Here is a 16,280-nt window from a genome sequence, read left to right on the forward strand (position 1 = left end):
AAACATGTGAAGTATACAATATGTGAAATGTGTGATTGCGAGTTATTGCAGCCATAAATCAATCCACTTCCAAATCAGGTAATTTTCTGTTGCATGTTGAGCATAGTAAAGCAAAAATCAAAACAGGTGATTAAATATCCTAGGTTGAATCCGACTAAGATATTTTTGGAGCAGACCCACTGAAATGAATAAAGCCAAGTTAGCCATGTCCCTTAACTTCAGTGCATCTACTGTGAGCAAGACTAGCACTTAGATACAACCCTCTGTAACCCGCTGTTTCTTCTTACACACTTCAAATTTTGTTGCCCAAACTTATCGATCATTTGACCATTGCCAGGAGCGGAATTTACATGTTCAAATGTGAAATCCGTACAGCATGCAAATGCTTCAGATTCAAGCCTTAGAATTTCTAAATAAGCATGTTCTAGAACAGCCTTGCTGTACACCTACTATTCTGAGTGGGCTGCCAAAAATGCGCTGAATTTTGTTGCACTGCTTGCCTGTTACCTGCTGGGTACAATTCATGGTGTAACTCATTGGTAGGCAAACTAAGGCCCAGGGGCCGGATCCAGCCCAATCGCCTTCCAAATCCGGCCCATGGACGGTCCGGGAATCAGCGTGTTTTTACATGAGTAGAATGTGTCCTTTTATGTAAAAGGCAACTCTGGGTTATTTGTGGGGCATAGGAATTCGTTTATTATTTTTTCTTCAAAATATAGTCCGGCCCCCCACAAGGTCTGAGGGACAGTGGACTGGCCCCCTGCTGAAAATGTTTGCTGACCCCTGGTGTAACTTATACAGCATTTTCTCCTGAATGAACTCTTCCCCAGCATTTACTTGAGCAGAGACTAGGGTTGAGTTACATCACCCTAACTCTTGAAACTCCCTTTCTAAGGAGCTTCACCAGAACTACAATTATTGTTCCATAGAGTGCTGGGTTAAACAAAAGTAAAGTTTCTTTAATCAATTCTTTTTAAAATTTTGTTAGATATGCTGATATAAAAGCTACGTTTTTATGAGGGTTTTACCGTATGTTTTAATACTGCATTTCAGGTACTAATATTTTGTTTCCCAGCTTGGACTTACTTTTTGAACAGAAACGTGGGCTAGAAATACTACAAATAAATATATATTCAGTTATAGTCTGGCATCTATGCTCATGTAATCCACATTATGCAATTGTACTACAGATTTCCACATTTGTGGTATTGCCTCCAATGATAAGCAAGCTGCTCTGGGGTAAACACTAGAGCAAAGTAGAGCTGTGTACAAGCTAACCCATTTGTAGCACAAAAATGTAGTTTTTCCTCAATCGGGAATCGTTCATGCTTGTCATCGACATGCTGTTTTCAATACAGATCTCTCTGTAATTAATTATTATTTGCATGGACGGGGTGAGCTCCCGTTCCTCTGTCCCAGCTTCTGCTAAGCTAGCAGTTCGAAAGAACACCAGTGCAAGTAGGTAAATAGGTACCACCTGCAGCGGGAAGGTCAACAGCATTTCCATGAGCCCTTGCACTCATCATAGTCCTCCGTGCGCCAGAAGCAGTTTAGTCATGCTGGCCACATGACTCAGAAAGCTGTCTGCAGACAAACGCAGGCTCCCTCGGCCTGAAAAGCAAGATAAGCGCTGCACCCCATAGTCGCCTTTCACTGGACTTAACCGTCCAGGGGTCCTTTACCTTACCTACTACCTTCAACAACAACAGGCAATTTGGTTTCCTACAATGTAGCTGGATATGCTAAAAAACATATGCCATTACTGCTACGCAGCAACCGTCTTGACTGAGATTTATTTAAACCATTTTTTTAAGAGGCAAACAACTGCAAAGACATATTGTTTACAGAGAAATGGCAGTGCATATTTTATTTCTAGGCAGATGGGAGAGCTTAGTTTTGAAAAAGGCTTAGTCATTAAGCCACATCTCATGAGACTTTTTTCCCCTGAACTCAAGACTGCGTGCTAACATGATTCATACAAATAAGAGCATTAATATAATAAATGAAAGCAAGCAAAGCAAAAGAGAGGAGGGAGGGGCAGTCATTTTTGAAAGCTGTTTTATAGAGACCAAAATTAAGTTTAATTATTTTGCATTTTCAATTCAGCAAGTCTTAAGAACACCCCGATGCCTCCTGCGCAATGTGCAGCTGCAGCTTAGATCTGGGACACAGAAGGGAGTTGACCAAACCGTCTCCCTCAGTCACAACATATATTGAAGTGCATGGCCACAGACACACAGAGACTGGATGCTGAACCAAGATTCAAGCTTCTTGTAGTAACACTTTCCATTCTTTCCCATGCCAGATGTGCAGAGTACATATCTATAGGCAATACTTTCGAAACAGAACTATTCGTGATCATATGGCCATAAAAATGAGGGCGGGACTACCATTAATCTCTACACTTAAGCAATAAAAGGAGCACAGCGGCATCACCAAAAACTCCAAGGAAACCTAATTCCTTTGCACAGAGAACCAAGAGATAAAAGAAGTGAAAGTACACTTTAACAGAGTAGTATAGCAAGTACTGTAACATGGAGAAACTACTTAGAAAGAGGCACACCCTTAGCAATATTTACTTGAAATACATTCTGTCCAGAGGCCAAGTTTGTATACACTACCAAGTGCCCCTAATGATTCATGAACATGTATTTTGGACTTGTCTACTCAGCGTTGTCAGAGGAGATAACAGTATTTATATGAACATATATAAATATGAAGCTAGCCACATGCCAAGTCAGACCAGTACTGTCCACTTTCAACTGGAACTGGCAGACTAACAAGGACTGAGGTAGTGGTCTCTTCCATCACCACTGCCTGATGTCCTTTTAAATGGAAATGCCAGGAATTGAACTGGGGTGGCTTCTGCGTCCAAAGGATGTGCTTTCCAACTAAACTGCATGCTCCCTTCCATTTTGCCTGTCCAAAATGCTACTACCAAATCCAGGTTACAGACTCAGCTGGGCTAGAATAATGTTCCTGTACAAAAAGCTGTTCCCTTAGCATTTTATAGTCCAGATCAGGGGTCTGCAAGGTTCACTCCAGCGGAGATTCCTCCATGGGCCGGAGTGCAAGTGCCCGTGATTTGTGGCGCCGTGGAAGCGGGGCCCCTCGCTGCGCTGGTTTAGTGCAGCAGGCGGGGACTCACTGAGCAAGCAGCTTGGTTCAGGGGCAGCTCACGGGCTGGTTAAATGACCCCCGTGGGCCGCTTGTGGCCCATGGCCCTTAGGTTGCTGACCCCTGGTCCAGATATTCAACAGAATAAATCTGAACAGTATTGACTCTTGTACACCTCTGAAACTTTACCAGTGCTCCTGGGTTGACAAGAGACGGTCAAAGTTGAAAGCTGCTAATGAACTGTATAGAAACGAATGGATTTATTTTTGTTGTTTTGTGAAGCATCATACATGTGAATCTGCTGTTATTTAAACTTAATAAAGATGGGGGGGATCAAAGTTGAAGGTAGCAGGCAGGCATGTCTGATATGGGGCATCTTGTTCACTTCTGCACTCTTGCCTGCAGCAAACTCTTAGGATAAGGTGGGCTAATCTTTTGGGGACTTGCTCTGTTGCACAGATCACATTGGATACCTTGAGGGTCCTGCCTTTAGGGCTCTGGTTTTAATTATGTGATCCCCTGGCCTCTCTGCAGGCCCATGATTATGCCTGCTATTTGACACATGGCTGAAAAAGCAAGGTTTTGAGAAAACATCCAGAACAAACAAACAAAGTAAAAATAGCAAGAGAGATGAAAAGGTGCTTTGACTATACCACCTAGATCTATTTTGGTTTCAAAAGCAGTACAGTCATTTTCCTAAGGCAACATTCATATAAGCAACACAAATGTAAACATATAATCTGTCAAGAAAAATCTGCCATTCAGCTCCCATGCTGTTTTGCCAATCCCTAGAAACAACTGGATTGACAGCATATTAATTCAAAGCTGCTTGAATTTCATGTCAGGTACTCTATTTCAAAAGTGTGCCAGCTCAATTCTGACAAAGTCTGCAGGATGTCAAGGAAACAAGGGTACAGTAAGCAAAATTTCATGAAACTGCATAAATAAATGCTTTAAATGTACAATAGTACAGAATAAGCTAGTGAGACCAGTGCTGCATTTTTATCAAATTGTGAAACATAATGCCCATTCTACATTCATTTGCAAGAAATCAACCTTTCAGTGAAGCAACACCTACTTTCTGGAATTCTCAGCCCATTAATTTTAGGCAGACACATTCACTGTATTGCTTTCAATGCCTAATAAAAAAATTGTTTAGGCAAGTTTACCCAGACATGGAATTTTTATGATGAACTTTTAACATGTAATGTATATTTGTTTTAAAACTTCTCACTTTAGGAATGTTTTGAAAAATGTTATGGCAAATTGTTTTAATGTTTAATTTTAGCTGCATTTTTATTGAATATCTTATGCTGTTTTTGTAAACCACTTAGGGTTTTTTGGTCCATTAAGCAATATATAAATTTTATCAAATAAATAAAATAAAACATCTGGAGTATTGTGAGCCAACATAGCATATTTTAAACTTCAAAATACTGACAAATCAGACCACTCTTGGCAATCTCAGCACAAACAATTCAGAAGCAACCAGGAATGCAATTTGGCAAGATTTTATGTGCAGTGCTACATAAATTCAAGTCTCAAGAACAACTGAGGATGTGGTGCCATTCGCATGTTCCCAAGGATGCTGTAGAAGCTAGGACTGGTTGGGGGGGAAAGGGAGCTGGGGCACCTGTGACAGAACTTTAAGCTCATTTTAAAGATGCTTTCTTTTCTAGACGGGAGAGAAAGCCTTGGAAGGCAGTTAAAGGCAGGAGATGAAAGCTATTTTCCACTAAAATGACTTGAGAACAGAGAATCAATTTCAATACCACAAGCAATGGCAATGAACAGATGACCTGGTATAGCTCACTTAGCAACTAACCAAACGAAGCCTGTAAATACCACAACAAATAGAAGTGGTACCTGCACTTTACACATGGTCTAGAAGTGCTCCACAAGTTAATAATGCTCTGCAAGAAACTGGACAAGCACCTCTACATTAGTTGGCTTAGTGAAGACACAAACTGACAAACAAGCTGTAGCTTCTTTCTAAAGTCTGAATGAATTTCAACTGGAAGTTAACATCACAACAAACCAGAAAAGAAGCCATGCTATCTACTCTATCAGCAGGTTCACACACACACACACACAAACCCCTCACACTATTTATGGAACCTTAAATTTGTGTGCTGGATTATTAACTTCTGCCATAGAACATTTGCATTACAACAACATTTGAAGAGGGGGCTACTGTGGAGTGGAGCATGACAGGACGGATGTTTGAATCATGTGGTATGCACAGCTACTCTCATACTTTCGTCATGTGAGCATAAAGTTTCCATTATTAATTACAGGGAAAGTATCATGTGGCACTTCACACTGGCAAAGTCTTATTGAGAAAAATCAATTATGCATTCCTGGTAACTGAACATCCATGTTCAAGCATATTCAAGTGTTATTCCTCTCCTCTCAGCATCAGGCTAACACCATCTCATTGGACCACAGCTTTGTTAATTCTTGCAGAATTTAGCTATTTGGAACATGCTAAGGCATAAGTCCACGTATTTTTAGAACTGCACTGTTAGAGGCTTGGGGTGAAAAAAGGACTGCTGAAATACACAAGGCTCACTTTAACACTTGGTGCTGTATCACAATCACACAACACAGCCAAGCTTGAGTAAGGATAGTCGTGTTGACAACTAGCTGATGGAATATAAAGGTTATGAAAATAGCATTAGGAAGAGGTATGCTAAGCATTGCACTAGTTAATATCTTCATTATTAAGAATCTGATTCAACTAAAAAATGCTTTCTACAGATGTTAGCGGATATAATCTAATTACTCTGACATGCAAAGGAGCTTGCCTTTGAACTAGCGGAAATATATTGCTTAAGCCATGCTGCTATACGATAAGGACAGCCAAATGACAATGTAATGCTCATCATATGACAGTTATTTTCAGCCAAAGACAAACTACAGTCTCATTTTTAGTAACAAATTCATTGTACACTTATTCAACCGAGTTAGAACACCACCTCTACTGCTTCAAACCCAAGCATATTTACTGGGACGTCTCACAAATTTCAACAAAACTCACTTTTAAAGAAAGCACACTCTTAGTTACAAATAAAGTGCACTGAAATAAATGTAACTGACATCTAAAGCAGCATGGTTAGGAAAGGAAGTCTAACTTACTGGTAGAAATTTTACAGCTGCACCAGAAGTCGGGGGGGGGGGGGAGTTACTGCACTGACTCATTACAAGAGAATGCCACTCTAAGTGATTCTTCCAGAAGTTCTTATAAACACACAAGTTCTGCAAGAGAAGTTTGTATTTGTTTAAATTACACAGACAAGACGTTACTACTGTATTTTGACCAGTATTCCTCCAGCAATCAACCTTGAAAAAGAGTTTTTACTCCTAAATAACACATATATGATCACAGCACCACCAACACACCAAAATTAATGAGACCTGGATGCAACTTGTTTAGGAACAGGATATTAAACCCTAACTGTTCAATTCTATGCCTATTTACTGAGATGTCCTGTCATTCAATGGGACTGGTTCCATGCAAATGTGATACGGCTGAAGACCAGACATTTTACTGCAAAAAAAGAAGTATTGATTATCCACTGAGGCCAGTCTTGGATGAATAAAAATCAAACTGAAGATGTAGGCTGACAAACAATTTGTAAATATAGTTTACCAAATGTTCAACTATGTAATTTCTAAAATTGTTCATCATCAATTCTGCTACCTAAGATTATTTATGTTGCCAACCACAAACCATAACTTTGTACCCACTGAGAAAGAAGGGGAGGAAACATAATATTTACAATGGACAATTTTCTCTTCATATTCAAAGCAGCACAAGCAGTATTCTTATTTCATTGTAGTCTGTGAAGCCCATGCTTCATTAAGCAGCCTAAAGCAAAGCTTAGGAGAACTTAGACTCTTCAAAATCCATGATTTAGTCTCTCAGAAATGTTAGCACTGACAATGTATCTAGGGCCATTTTTGTAAGGGCTCAATATACCTGGCTGTTTTGCAGAGCAACAAAATATACTGGTACAAGTATTCAGCATCAAAGTATCAATCTAGCCCAAACACTGTATACCCTTTTCGATTTACACTAGTCTCAAAAATTGGCAGACCCTAAAATAAATTCCTATTCCAACATTCATGGTTACTGTGACCACGTCCTAACATGGATCCTTCTCATGTCAACACATCTTCATATGAAATAAAGGTGTACACCAGCTTCCACTACAGCAGGACTGCAAAATTTTATCTGTGTGCTACCTTTGTATCTAAAAAGCATTGGCCAAATTCCATTTTTAGTTTAATATAACTTTTAAACCCTTTACAAAGACATACATGACAGGCTTAAATTCTGGTTCTCTTCAGATCAACCTGCACCTTAGTCAGCATCTATTTAACAGCTGTTCTTTGCCAACCTGAATTTAAAATTTCCTCCTACCTGCATATCTCTGAATATTACTCAGTTTGAAGAATTATAGAGTCATTTCTCCAAGGGGCTCAGCGATATTTTAGCAGCTTTCAGGCACGTTTGTTCAAGCCAAGGGATGGGACACTTGGTTCATGGCCACCAACAGAGATGAACTCTCCAAATCCAAATTAAACTACCTAGCTGGGGGGTCTTCAATTTAAGGCTCAGTCATCTATACACACTTGGGAATAAGTTGGGTTGAACTTCATGTACCTTACTTGCAAGTAGACATGTAAAGGGTTACACTGTAAATCTACTTCTCTAAGGTGCAACGTTCTATGACCCTTCTAAAGTTTCTACACATTTCATAAAAATAAGCAACAATCCAGATTTGGAAATACTATACATGTATTCTGAGCGTCATCTACACAGAAATACTGGTGAAAAACCTGAAGTATCTGTGAACAGAGAAACATCTCCATTGCCAAGACAACCACTGCCACTCCCAGATTTACCACATTCTACTGCTGTTGTTTCATTCCTGTGTGAGCCAACAGGAAGCTTTCGTTCAGTCATCTCGGAAACACAGATCTGCTAACAAAAGCAGGCCACGAATCTGGCACATTGAACCATGGCAAAACAAGGGGCATGACTATGAGCCTTGATTTCTTATCCAGGTTGTCCCCCCCCCCTAAATATTTGAATCCTTTTGAGCCATAACTCAGCATCACCAAAACATGGACCCCTATTTAGTAGAGCAAAAACATTCCTAACAACAAGGCCTGAAGTTCAACTTAGGCCTACCTGTAACATTTTACAAATCTGAGCTTAAACAGAATCCTTCAACACAGCGAAATTTACAGAATAATGCAAACCCCCTTTGCTGCAGACTATGGCATGGTGGTGGATAGGGCAGAGGAATCCCTCTGTCCAGCCATGCCAGCCTCCAGCTGAAGAGTGATAACAGTGATGACAGTTCTGCTGATGCAGAACTCCCCATTCCACCTGATGGGTAGATGGAAGCACTGCCAGCAGAAAGCTCCAAAACAGGGTATTCCAGGGCAGGAAGGAGCAGAGCCATATGATCCCAAGCAGGCCTGGCTGGTACAGGCTGGTACAACAATCTGCCTCCACTACACACACTTTCTACCCAGGTTTGCATTCATAGCAGGTAGCCTAACTGCTCCATTAAGCCCAGCCAGGCAATGACTGGGGTTACGACTGCACCCTAACAGGAGGGAAGCTTTCATCAATCTGGAGCTAAATCTTTTTAAAAAGTTTCTACATCAGTGGTTCTTAACCTTTTGGGGGTCATGGACCTCTTGGAGAATCTGATAAAAACTCTGGACTCTCTCCCCAGAAAAATGCATATAAACACACACACACACACACACACACACACCATTTTACATACAATTTATGTTATTGCATTTGGGGAATATCTTTTTGCACCTGCTTCACAGACCACTGAAATCTTAGACTTATAGCCCCTGAGTACCTTGAAGAAAGATAAACCACAAAAATGATTAGGGAATCTGCAAGTTCCTAGTTAAGGATTTACTTTCATAATGGAGCAGAATTTCAGAATGGCAACAGACAGTCCAATACTGACCGTTAATGTTGTTCTTAGCAACACGACTTGTATTACAAAATCAAGCTTTATTAGAAGTTACAAATAACACTGAGAATGGCTGAAGAAAACAAAAGATTTACAGGAGGGAGAAGAGAGATGCCCAACTGTTAAGGACAAGATCTGGGACCCCTGCCATCTTGGAAAATAAATCTCCCTTGCAGAACACACTACCTAGCCTGGATTTTCTAGTTACCCAAGAATAGTTCTCAACACAGAGATCCACTGTAATCACCAGAAATCCCAATCAAGTATCTGTACTAACAAATACTCTTCTCCTTGCACATATTGTATGTATATATATGTATATACATATATATAACATGTAACAGCATGAACATGCGCCCTGAAAAAGGGAATGCCTGAGGCAAAAGACAAGATGGACTGGTGGTAATTGAATTTTTCTTCAACACTAGAAACAAAACTGCATCTTTCACCGCATCTAAAGGCTAGCTTACTGGGTGCAGGGCAAACTATGAATGGTGAACACAGCACTGTTCTCCAATACCTTGCAACCACTCCCTGCCTCCCCAACATTTGCTGCCTCACTCAGCCTAATTGTAGGACGAGCCCTGCCCCAAACCATAGACAGATCCTATTCCCCTTCTGCTTACCAAAGTTTTTCAGTCCAAGTTCTCCTATCCCTTACCAAAGTGAGCAAGCCCCCCCCCCCAATATAAAGCAGCTGTCAGAGGCCTGTACTTTGCCCTCAGAAATATTTATCCCAACCAGTCCTCAGATTGGCAACTCCTCAGCTCACCTTGATAAATCACACTGTATAAGCTTCTTGTGCAGTTAGGGCAGAAACAAGTGCATGCCATACTGAAAGTGTATTAGTAATACATACCCCAATCTATGAAAATAGGGATTATTTTATTTTTTAATCAAATGGTAGAAGAGTCTTGAAGGCTGGCTTGCACAGTTCCTAGTGAATATATGGAAGACACACCCACAAATTACTGTGCCATAATTCGTGCAGATACTAACGGAGATGAAGCGTTTAAAAGCAGGGCTCTCCTTAGGAACACAAGAAACTATTTAATTAAATTTCCAGAGGGAATAGCCATGTTAGTCTCAAGTGGCAAAAACAACAAAAAGCCTTGTGGTATCTTAATAGATGTCAGTTTTAATGGCATCAGCTTTTAATGGCATCAGCTTTTGTGAACTACAGTCTGCTTCCCCAGATGCACAAAGTGCTAACCTGCTTTGCAAGGTACATGGTTGGGGTGACCTCACTGTTTACAATTCCCCATCTCCAACTATGGAGAGATGTTCCTGCAACTCAGAATTTCACTTTATACATCTGATGAAGTGGATTGTAGCCCATGAAAGTTTATGCCATAATAAACATGTTAGTCATTAAGTTCTCACAAGGCTCTTTGCCATCCTCAATTACTAAGGAAAGCAAACTTGTCTAAATTCTTAAGAACGTGATCAGCCTGAAAGCGTGCAAGTTAACAGCTGAAAAAGAACAACATGTGCGGTGCACTGAATAATACACGCTGCTTACTCTTCTTTCTACAAACCTTCAGGTAAACAGGTACTCTGTAAGGTATGTGTGCACATAACAGGCCAAAGTCCTTAAATGCAAGCCTTGAGGATTCAGATGGAAATGTCAGATCCTATGCAGCACAGGGAGAGGAGGTGGATCAAGCAGGAATGCTGCTTAGGGTGTGACTGTCAGTGCAAGAATACTTATTTATTTGCAATGAAGCTAACTGTGGGGCTCAGAGAAATACCCTCCAGTACTTTCTCAAAAAAGCCAAGTTATGTTATTTGTTTCTCCGGGAGTTAGGAAAGGTACCAACCCTCCCAGAAAAACACGGAACGGGGGGCGGGGCGGGGCAGCAAGTAGACACACATTCCTGGATTAAGACCCACGATTACTGGTCAAGGCTCCCAGGCTGGTTGCATGTTTCCAGACAACTGAATGCTGTTTTAGAGAGATTCCAGACTAGGAAACACAGAGGTCCATTTTTTGACGCAAGGTGTGAAGCAGCCCAAGCACAACCACTGGGTTTACTTCTGGAGTATGGTTTAGGACCACAGCCCCAGCAAGTTTCCTTCCTTGGCAGGACAGAAGTGGGCTGGTAGTGGTGGCAGGATCGCCAGTGCCAAGCCAGAGGCATCAGGCTGACTGCGGGATAGCTGGACCTGGGGGCTAAACCCACAGAAGGAGGCAGAAGGGGGGTAGACTATCCAAAGCCTGCAAAGGCAGCCCTGAAGAAGACCACTACACACGCCCACAAGGTTATGGGCTGCTCCTGCCAGGTGGGAACTGGGTGCAGATGCAACAGCCATGGGAGGGAGCTGGAGCCCCAGCACCTGGCCCAGAAGGCGGGAAGGGAAGCGCCCAAGAGTCTCCCCACCCCGGGTCACCCTGAAGGGGCGGCTGCCGTGGCCGGGCGGAAGGGGGCGCCCTCTGGGGCTGGCTATAAGGAAGGTGTGGCTGCTGCTGCCGCCCGCCGCCCTTCTTCTCCCTCGCAACTCACCCACGCGGGGAGGTCTCCCGTGGAGACCGTCAGCCTGACGGCGCGCTCCTCGTCCTGCAGGAAGGCGAGCGCCCGGCCCAGGCGGGAGCTCTTGCCGCTCCGGTGCCTCCGCACCCAGAAGACGCACAGCAGGGCCACCAGCACCCAGCTGAAGCTCAGCCCCAGGTAGCCCAGCACGTAGACGGGGAAGATGAGCGCGAAGCTCCGCGCGAACTGCGACACCAGAGCGGGCAAGTCGACGCTCAGCATCGGCGGCGGCTCAGGAGGAGAGGCGGCAGCAGCAGCCAGAGGCTCCGCGGGGTCCGAGGGCTGGGAATCCCCGCCGGGCCCCGAGGGGCTCGGCGGCGGCTGGGCCCCTGCGCCGCTCATGCTCTCTGGGCGGTGGCGGCGGCGGAGGGCGGGCGCAGAGGAGGCAGGGCGCGGGAGGCACCAGCAGCAGCAGCAGTCGCCGCGGCTCCTCGCATCTCTCTCTCTCAGGCGCGCGCGCGCTCAGCCCCGCCGCTCCCGCCTCACAGTTGCTGAGTGACAACAACAATCGCCCGCCTCCCTCCGCTTCCGGGTTTTCTGAGGCGGGGGGAGGAGCAGGAGGAGGGACCCGCCTAGCCCGGAGCGAGCCATTCCCTCGGGAAGAGAGGGGGGGGAAGAATGGAGGCGGTCCTTCGGAGACTTGTGGGACAGTCCATAGGCGGGAGGGGAACGGGAAGGAGCAGAAGAAACGGCCGCCTGACGGAAGAGGGGCGGGGCTCTGAAGAGAGAGGCCCTTCCTCCGTCTACCCCGCCTCTTTGGTTCTCTGCCCCCTATTGGCCCACGTCACGTAATCGGAGCAAAGCCTCACCCCAAAGAGAAGACACCCCTCACGGCGCCCTCCCTACAGAGGACTCTCCAGCAAGTGGTGTCCCTATGACACCGCCCGCTTGCTGGTCAGCATCCAGGGAAGCCGCCAGCGCAGCACGCAGGCGCGCGCGCCCAAAAAAATCAAAACCGCCGTCAATTCCATAAAAGGAGACGGGACCCAGATGCACGTTATATTTGAGCGTTTGAAATGTTCGTCAAAAGAGCATTGAGTCTTCCGTGCATACGTAGAGCCTGACTTTTTATCTTACACATTCTATTGCTATGTGTGCGGCCTTGTATTCGTGCAAATTGTTACACCATTTTAGAGACCGGGATTGGAAGCTCCTGTGGGGGTTGTAATATTTATCAGAGGTGATGATGGTCAGGCTGGATTTGTACTATTTCACACTGAATATGCATAGCTGTCAACGTTTCCCTTTTTTTTTAAAGGGAAATTCCCTTATTCCGAATAGGATTCCTCGCAAGAAAAGGGAAAAGTTGACAGCTATGTGAATATGGAGACTCCGGACTTGTCCACACCTGACTTTAATGTGCATTTGAAGCTGTTTGAGATCCTGTTTTAGGTAGCGTCACCCACTTGCGCTCCCCCCAAAAAGCCCGCTCTTATCTCACTATTTCCCTCCCAGTAAATTAGGTTTGCTCAATCCAGGGATAATCCCATAAATTTTTGGAAAATGTCCCTCTAAACAGCCACACTTGAAACAAAAGATGCATGGCTTAGGGTTTTGGGTTTTTTCCCCAACCCATGAGGCGCTTTACACCCAAGATCTGCTTGGTTTTCCTACCTTAATGTTGACACTGACTATTCCCCAGAGGACAGAAAGTCGATTGGGATTTCCTGGTGCATCTCTGGGATATTTGGAATGAATTGGCAAAGGTTTCTGACTCCCTCCCAACTGGCTGACATTAAGACCAGCTAAAAGATATTCCTCCCTTAATTATATTGCTGAAACTAGGAACCAGGGATGCCAACTTCAATAAAATATGGGGGGGGGCAGGTAAACCCTTCCTCGCCTAATGAATCACAATACCCAATGCCCATTAACTTTTTGTGGGGGAGGGCCCCTCAAATATTTTATTGGGGGAGGGCAGAGGGACCTTGGCCCCTAGGTTTGGATCCTATGCTAGGAACGCTTTTTGGGGAGGGGGAATCAGGAATCAGGTAGGGGGGTGTAAAATAATTATAAAGTCTGAGGCTGCATACATGCCATACATGTGTTCCTCGGATGAAGAGCAGTATAGAAATTTAAATACAGACATACATTTAAAGCACATAAAGATTTTCCCCAAATAACCGTGGGCATTGTAGTTTGTTAAGGGTCTTGGGAATTGTAGCTTTGTGACAGGTAAACTACATTTCCCTGGATTCTTTGTGCAAGTCATGTGCTTTAAATGTATGGCATGTACACAGCCATTAACCAAATTCCTGGGCTGAGTGTGTTGTCAGAAGCATCCTGTTCCTTATGTTCAGTCTGTCCCACTGAGCCACTATTTTGCACTTGGCTCTGACTGGTGGATCATTCCTATGGTCTATTTATGTACATTCAACCAAATGTGAGATCAAACAACTATATATATATATTTTCCTCAAATTTGTCCTTAGTAGGTTCCTCACTGTTTCTAAAGAATTGAGGCAACCCTTAAGTCCTAAATACACCTCTGTGTATAGGAGGACTCTGTGTGTAGGATTTTCTAAACATGCATAGGACCAGACCATTAGTTCTTTATGCAAGAGGATAGTTGATGTCACTTCAGCGAAGTTCACTTGTGTAACATGTCTAAGAGATTTGCACAGGTGTCACACAGGGACATATTATGACCTCGGGATATTTGAGAGGAGTAGGAAAGTGGTGGCTGATTTATTCACACTAGAGGAGAGCTGTGCTGCAGGCCTTTTTGAGACACCCAGCTCAAACAAATTAGTTGAGTGTATTGTAGGGAAGCTACTGTTTATCTGTAGACTTCGCCTCAAATTCTGCAAACTTTTTATGTTCTCCAAGCCCTCCCCATATATTGACAGGTCTTGGGATAAATCAAAATACTGTAAGGTGAAAAGCACTAGTCAGAGCTGCTCGAAATAAATCATCCCAGGAGAGCATTTTCCCCAGTGGATTGTTGTCCAGCTGCTCTTAGGATACAAATTCCCATAAGACTTTTTTTTGTCTGACTGTTAAATATGTCAGTTATAAGTCCACTGCCATCAAAAGTGATGTCTATCTTCTGCCATGACAATTGTTTTCTCCTAGGTCTGCAATTATACTGCCTGTTTATTTTTATCTCCCTTTATATTTATGTATGATTCTCTTGGATGTTAGATAAAAAACTTCAGTCTTCTGGGATGGCCCTTAGTAGTAATAAAAATGGGTTAACTGAAATAAACTACCAGCTGCCCTATAAATTCTGTCAAGGACTGCTCCTTAAGATTAGAGCCAGTTTCTTGTTTCCTTCATGACTTGCACTGCCATTGAGGTATTAAGACTGAGATTGTAGAGGAGCAACGTAGAATGTAAGCATGGGGTGGGTTCCACTTTTAATTTGTATACTGCCTTTTTATTTTATTATACACAAGGCGGTTTACACAGGCTTGTGTAATCTGCTTTGTTTTTTAGAAGAACCCATTTGAGATCCATTTGAAGACAAACACTTAGAATTACTGTAAAGCATTCAGAGCCAGGGTAGACATTTACTGCAACCTCCAATGAGTCAGGTTCCATTGTGGAGGACATACCTTAATAGCCTAAATTCTGCTTAGGAACTTTTGCTTATATTGAACATTTGTATTCCAAATTCTACCCAGACACTGAGGTCCAGCACCGAGGGCCTTCTGGTGGTTCCCTCACTGCGAGAAGCCAAGTTACAGGGAACCAGGCAGAGGGCCTTCTCGGTAGTGGCACCCACCCTGTGGAATGCCCTCCCACCAGATGTCAAAGAGAACGACAACTACCAGACTTTTAGAAGACATCTGAAGGCAGCCCTGTTTAGGGAAGATTTTAATGTTTGATGCATTACGGTATTTTAATATTTTGTTGGAAGCCGCCCAGAGTGGCTGGGGAAGCCCAGCCAGATGGGCGGGATATAAATTTATTATTATTATTATTATTATTATTATTAGTAATATAACGCACTGCACACTTCCTCAGATATAATGCTGTTGTAGACATTATTCTAATGAACTTTGTATATATTGTTCTACTTTTATTATGTGTTTTCTAAAACTCAGGAAAAATAATTTACTATTAAATGTGTTTAATATTACAAGGATTGAACTGAACTGAGCTCACAGTCTTCTGCGCACACACAAAAATCGCCTCCTGATTATCCTCCTCACAGATTTTTTTAATTTCAGCAGTATAAATTAAGAGAGGTGGGGCAGAAGTCATCTTGTTGTTGTCATTACTAAACAGCTGGAAGTAAAAACAAACAAACAAACAAACAAACAAACAAACAAACAAACCCTTGCTGATTTACTGGAAATCACCCAGAGATCTACTGCAGAGACAGATCTATCTTCTACCTACCTCAAGCTAAGCTGTTTTGTGTGGAGCTGTAGAAAAAGCTTATGCTCAACATGGATATTGGTCTCAGAGGGGTGACCTCCAAAACTCACCACAAGTGAACCTCATGTTCTGCTGTGTGTTCTACATCCATAAAAATAATGCTTTTATGGATCTTTTGTTGATTTTATCCTTTTATGTTGCACTCTGCCTTGCTATATTTTTATGATTATTTTATGGATTATTTAAAATTAGTACATAAATAATATTCCTATAACTAGCAGACAGTAAGATT

At 43.0% G+C, this 16,280-nt stretch overlaps 1 protein-coding gene across 4 annotated transcripts in view; it reads right to left on the reverse strand.

The window, feature by feature from the left end:
• ESYT2 (extended synaptotagmin 2) overlaps positions 1-12,313 on the reverse strand; it is a 67,548-nt gene extending 55,235 nt beyond the window's left edge. For all 4 annotated transcript variants that reach the window (XM_083466729.1, XM_083466728.1, XM_083466727.1 and 1 more), the window contains exon 1: positions 11,636-12,313. In XM_083466729.1, coding sequence (XP_083322855.1) covers positions 11,636-12,004 — 369 coding nt within the window. In that variant the 5' untranslated portion in view covers positions 12,005-12,313. The remainder of the gene's footprint in view (positions 1-11,635) is intronic.
• Positions 12,314-16,280: the final 3,967 nt, after the last annotated feature.

Source organism: Podarcis liolepis (genome assembly GCF_965112155.1).
Source record: "Podarcis liolepis genome assembly, chromosome: 12".
In the NCBI taxonomy this organism is placed as follows: domain Eukaryota; kingdom Metazoa; phylum Chordata; class Lepidosauria; order Squamata; family Lacertidae; genus Podarcis; species Podarcis liolepis.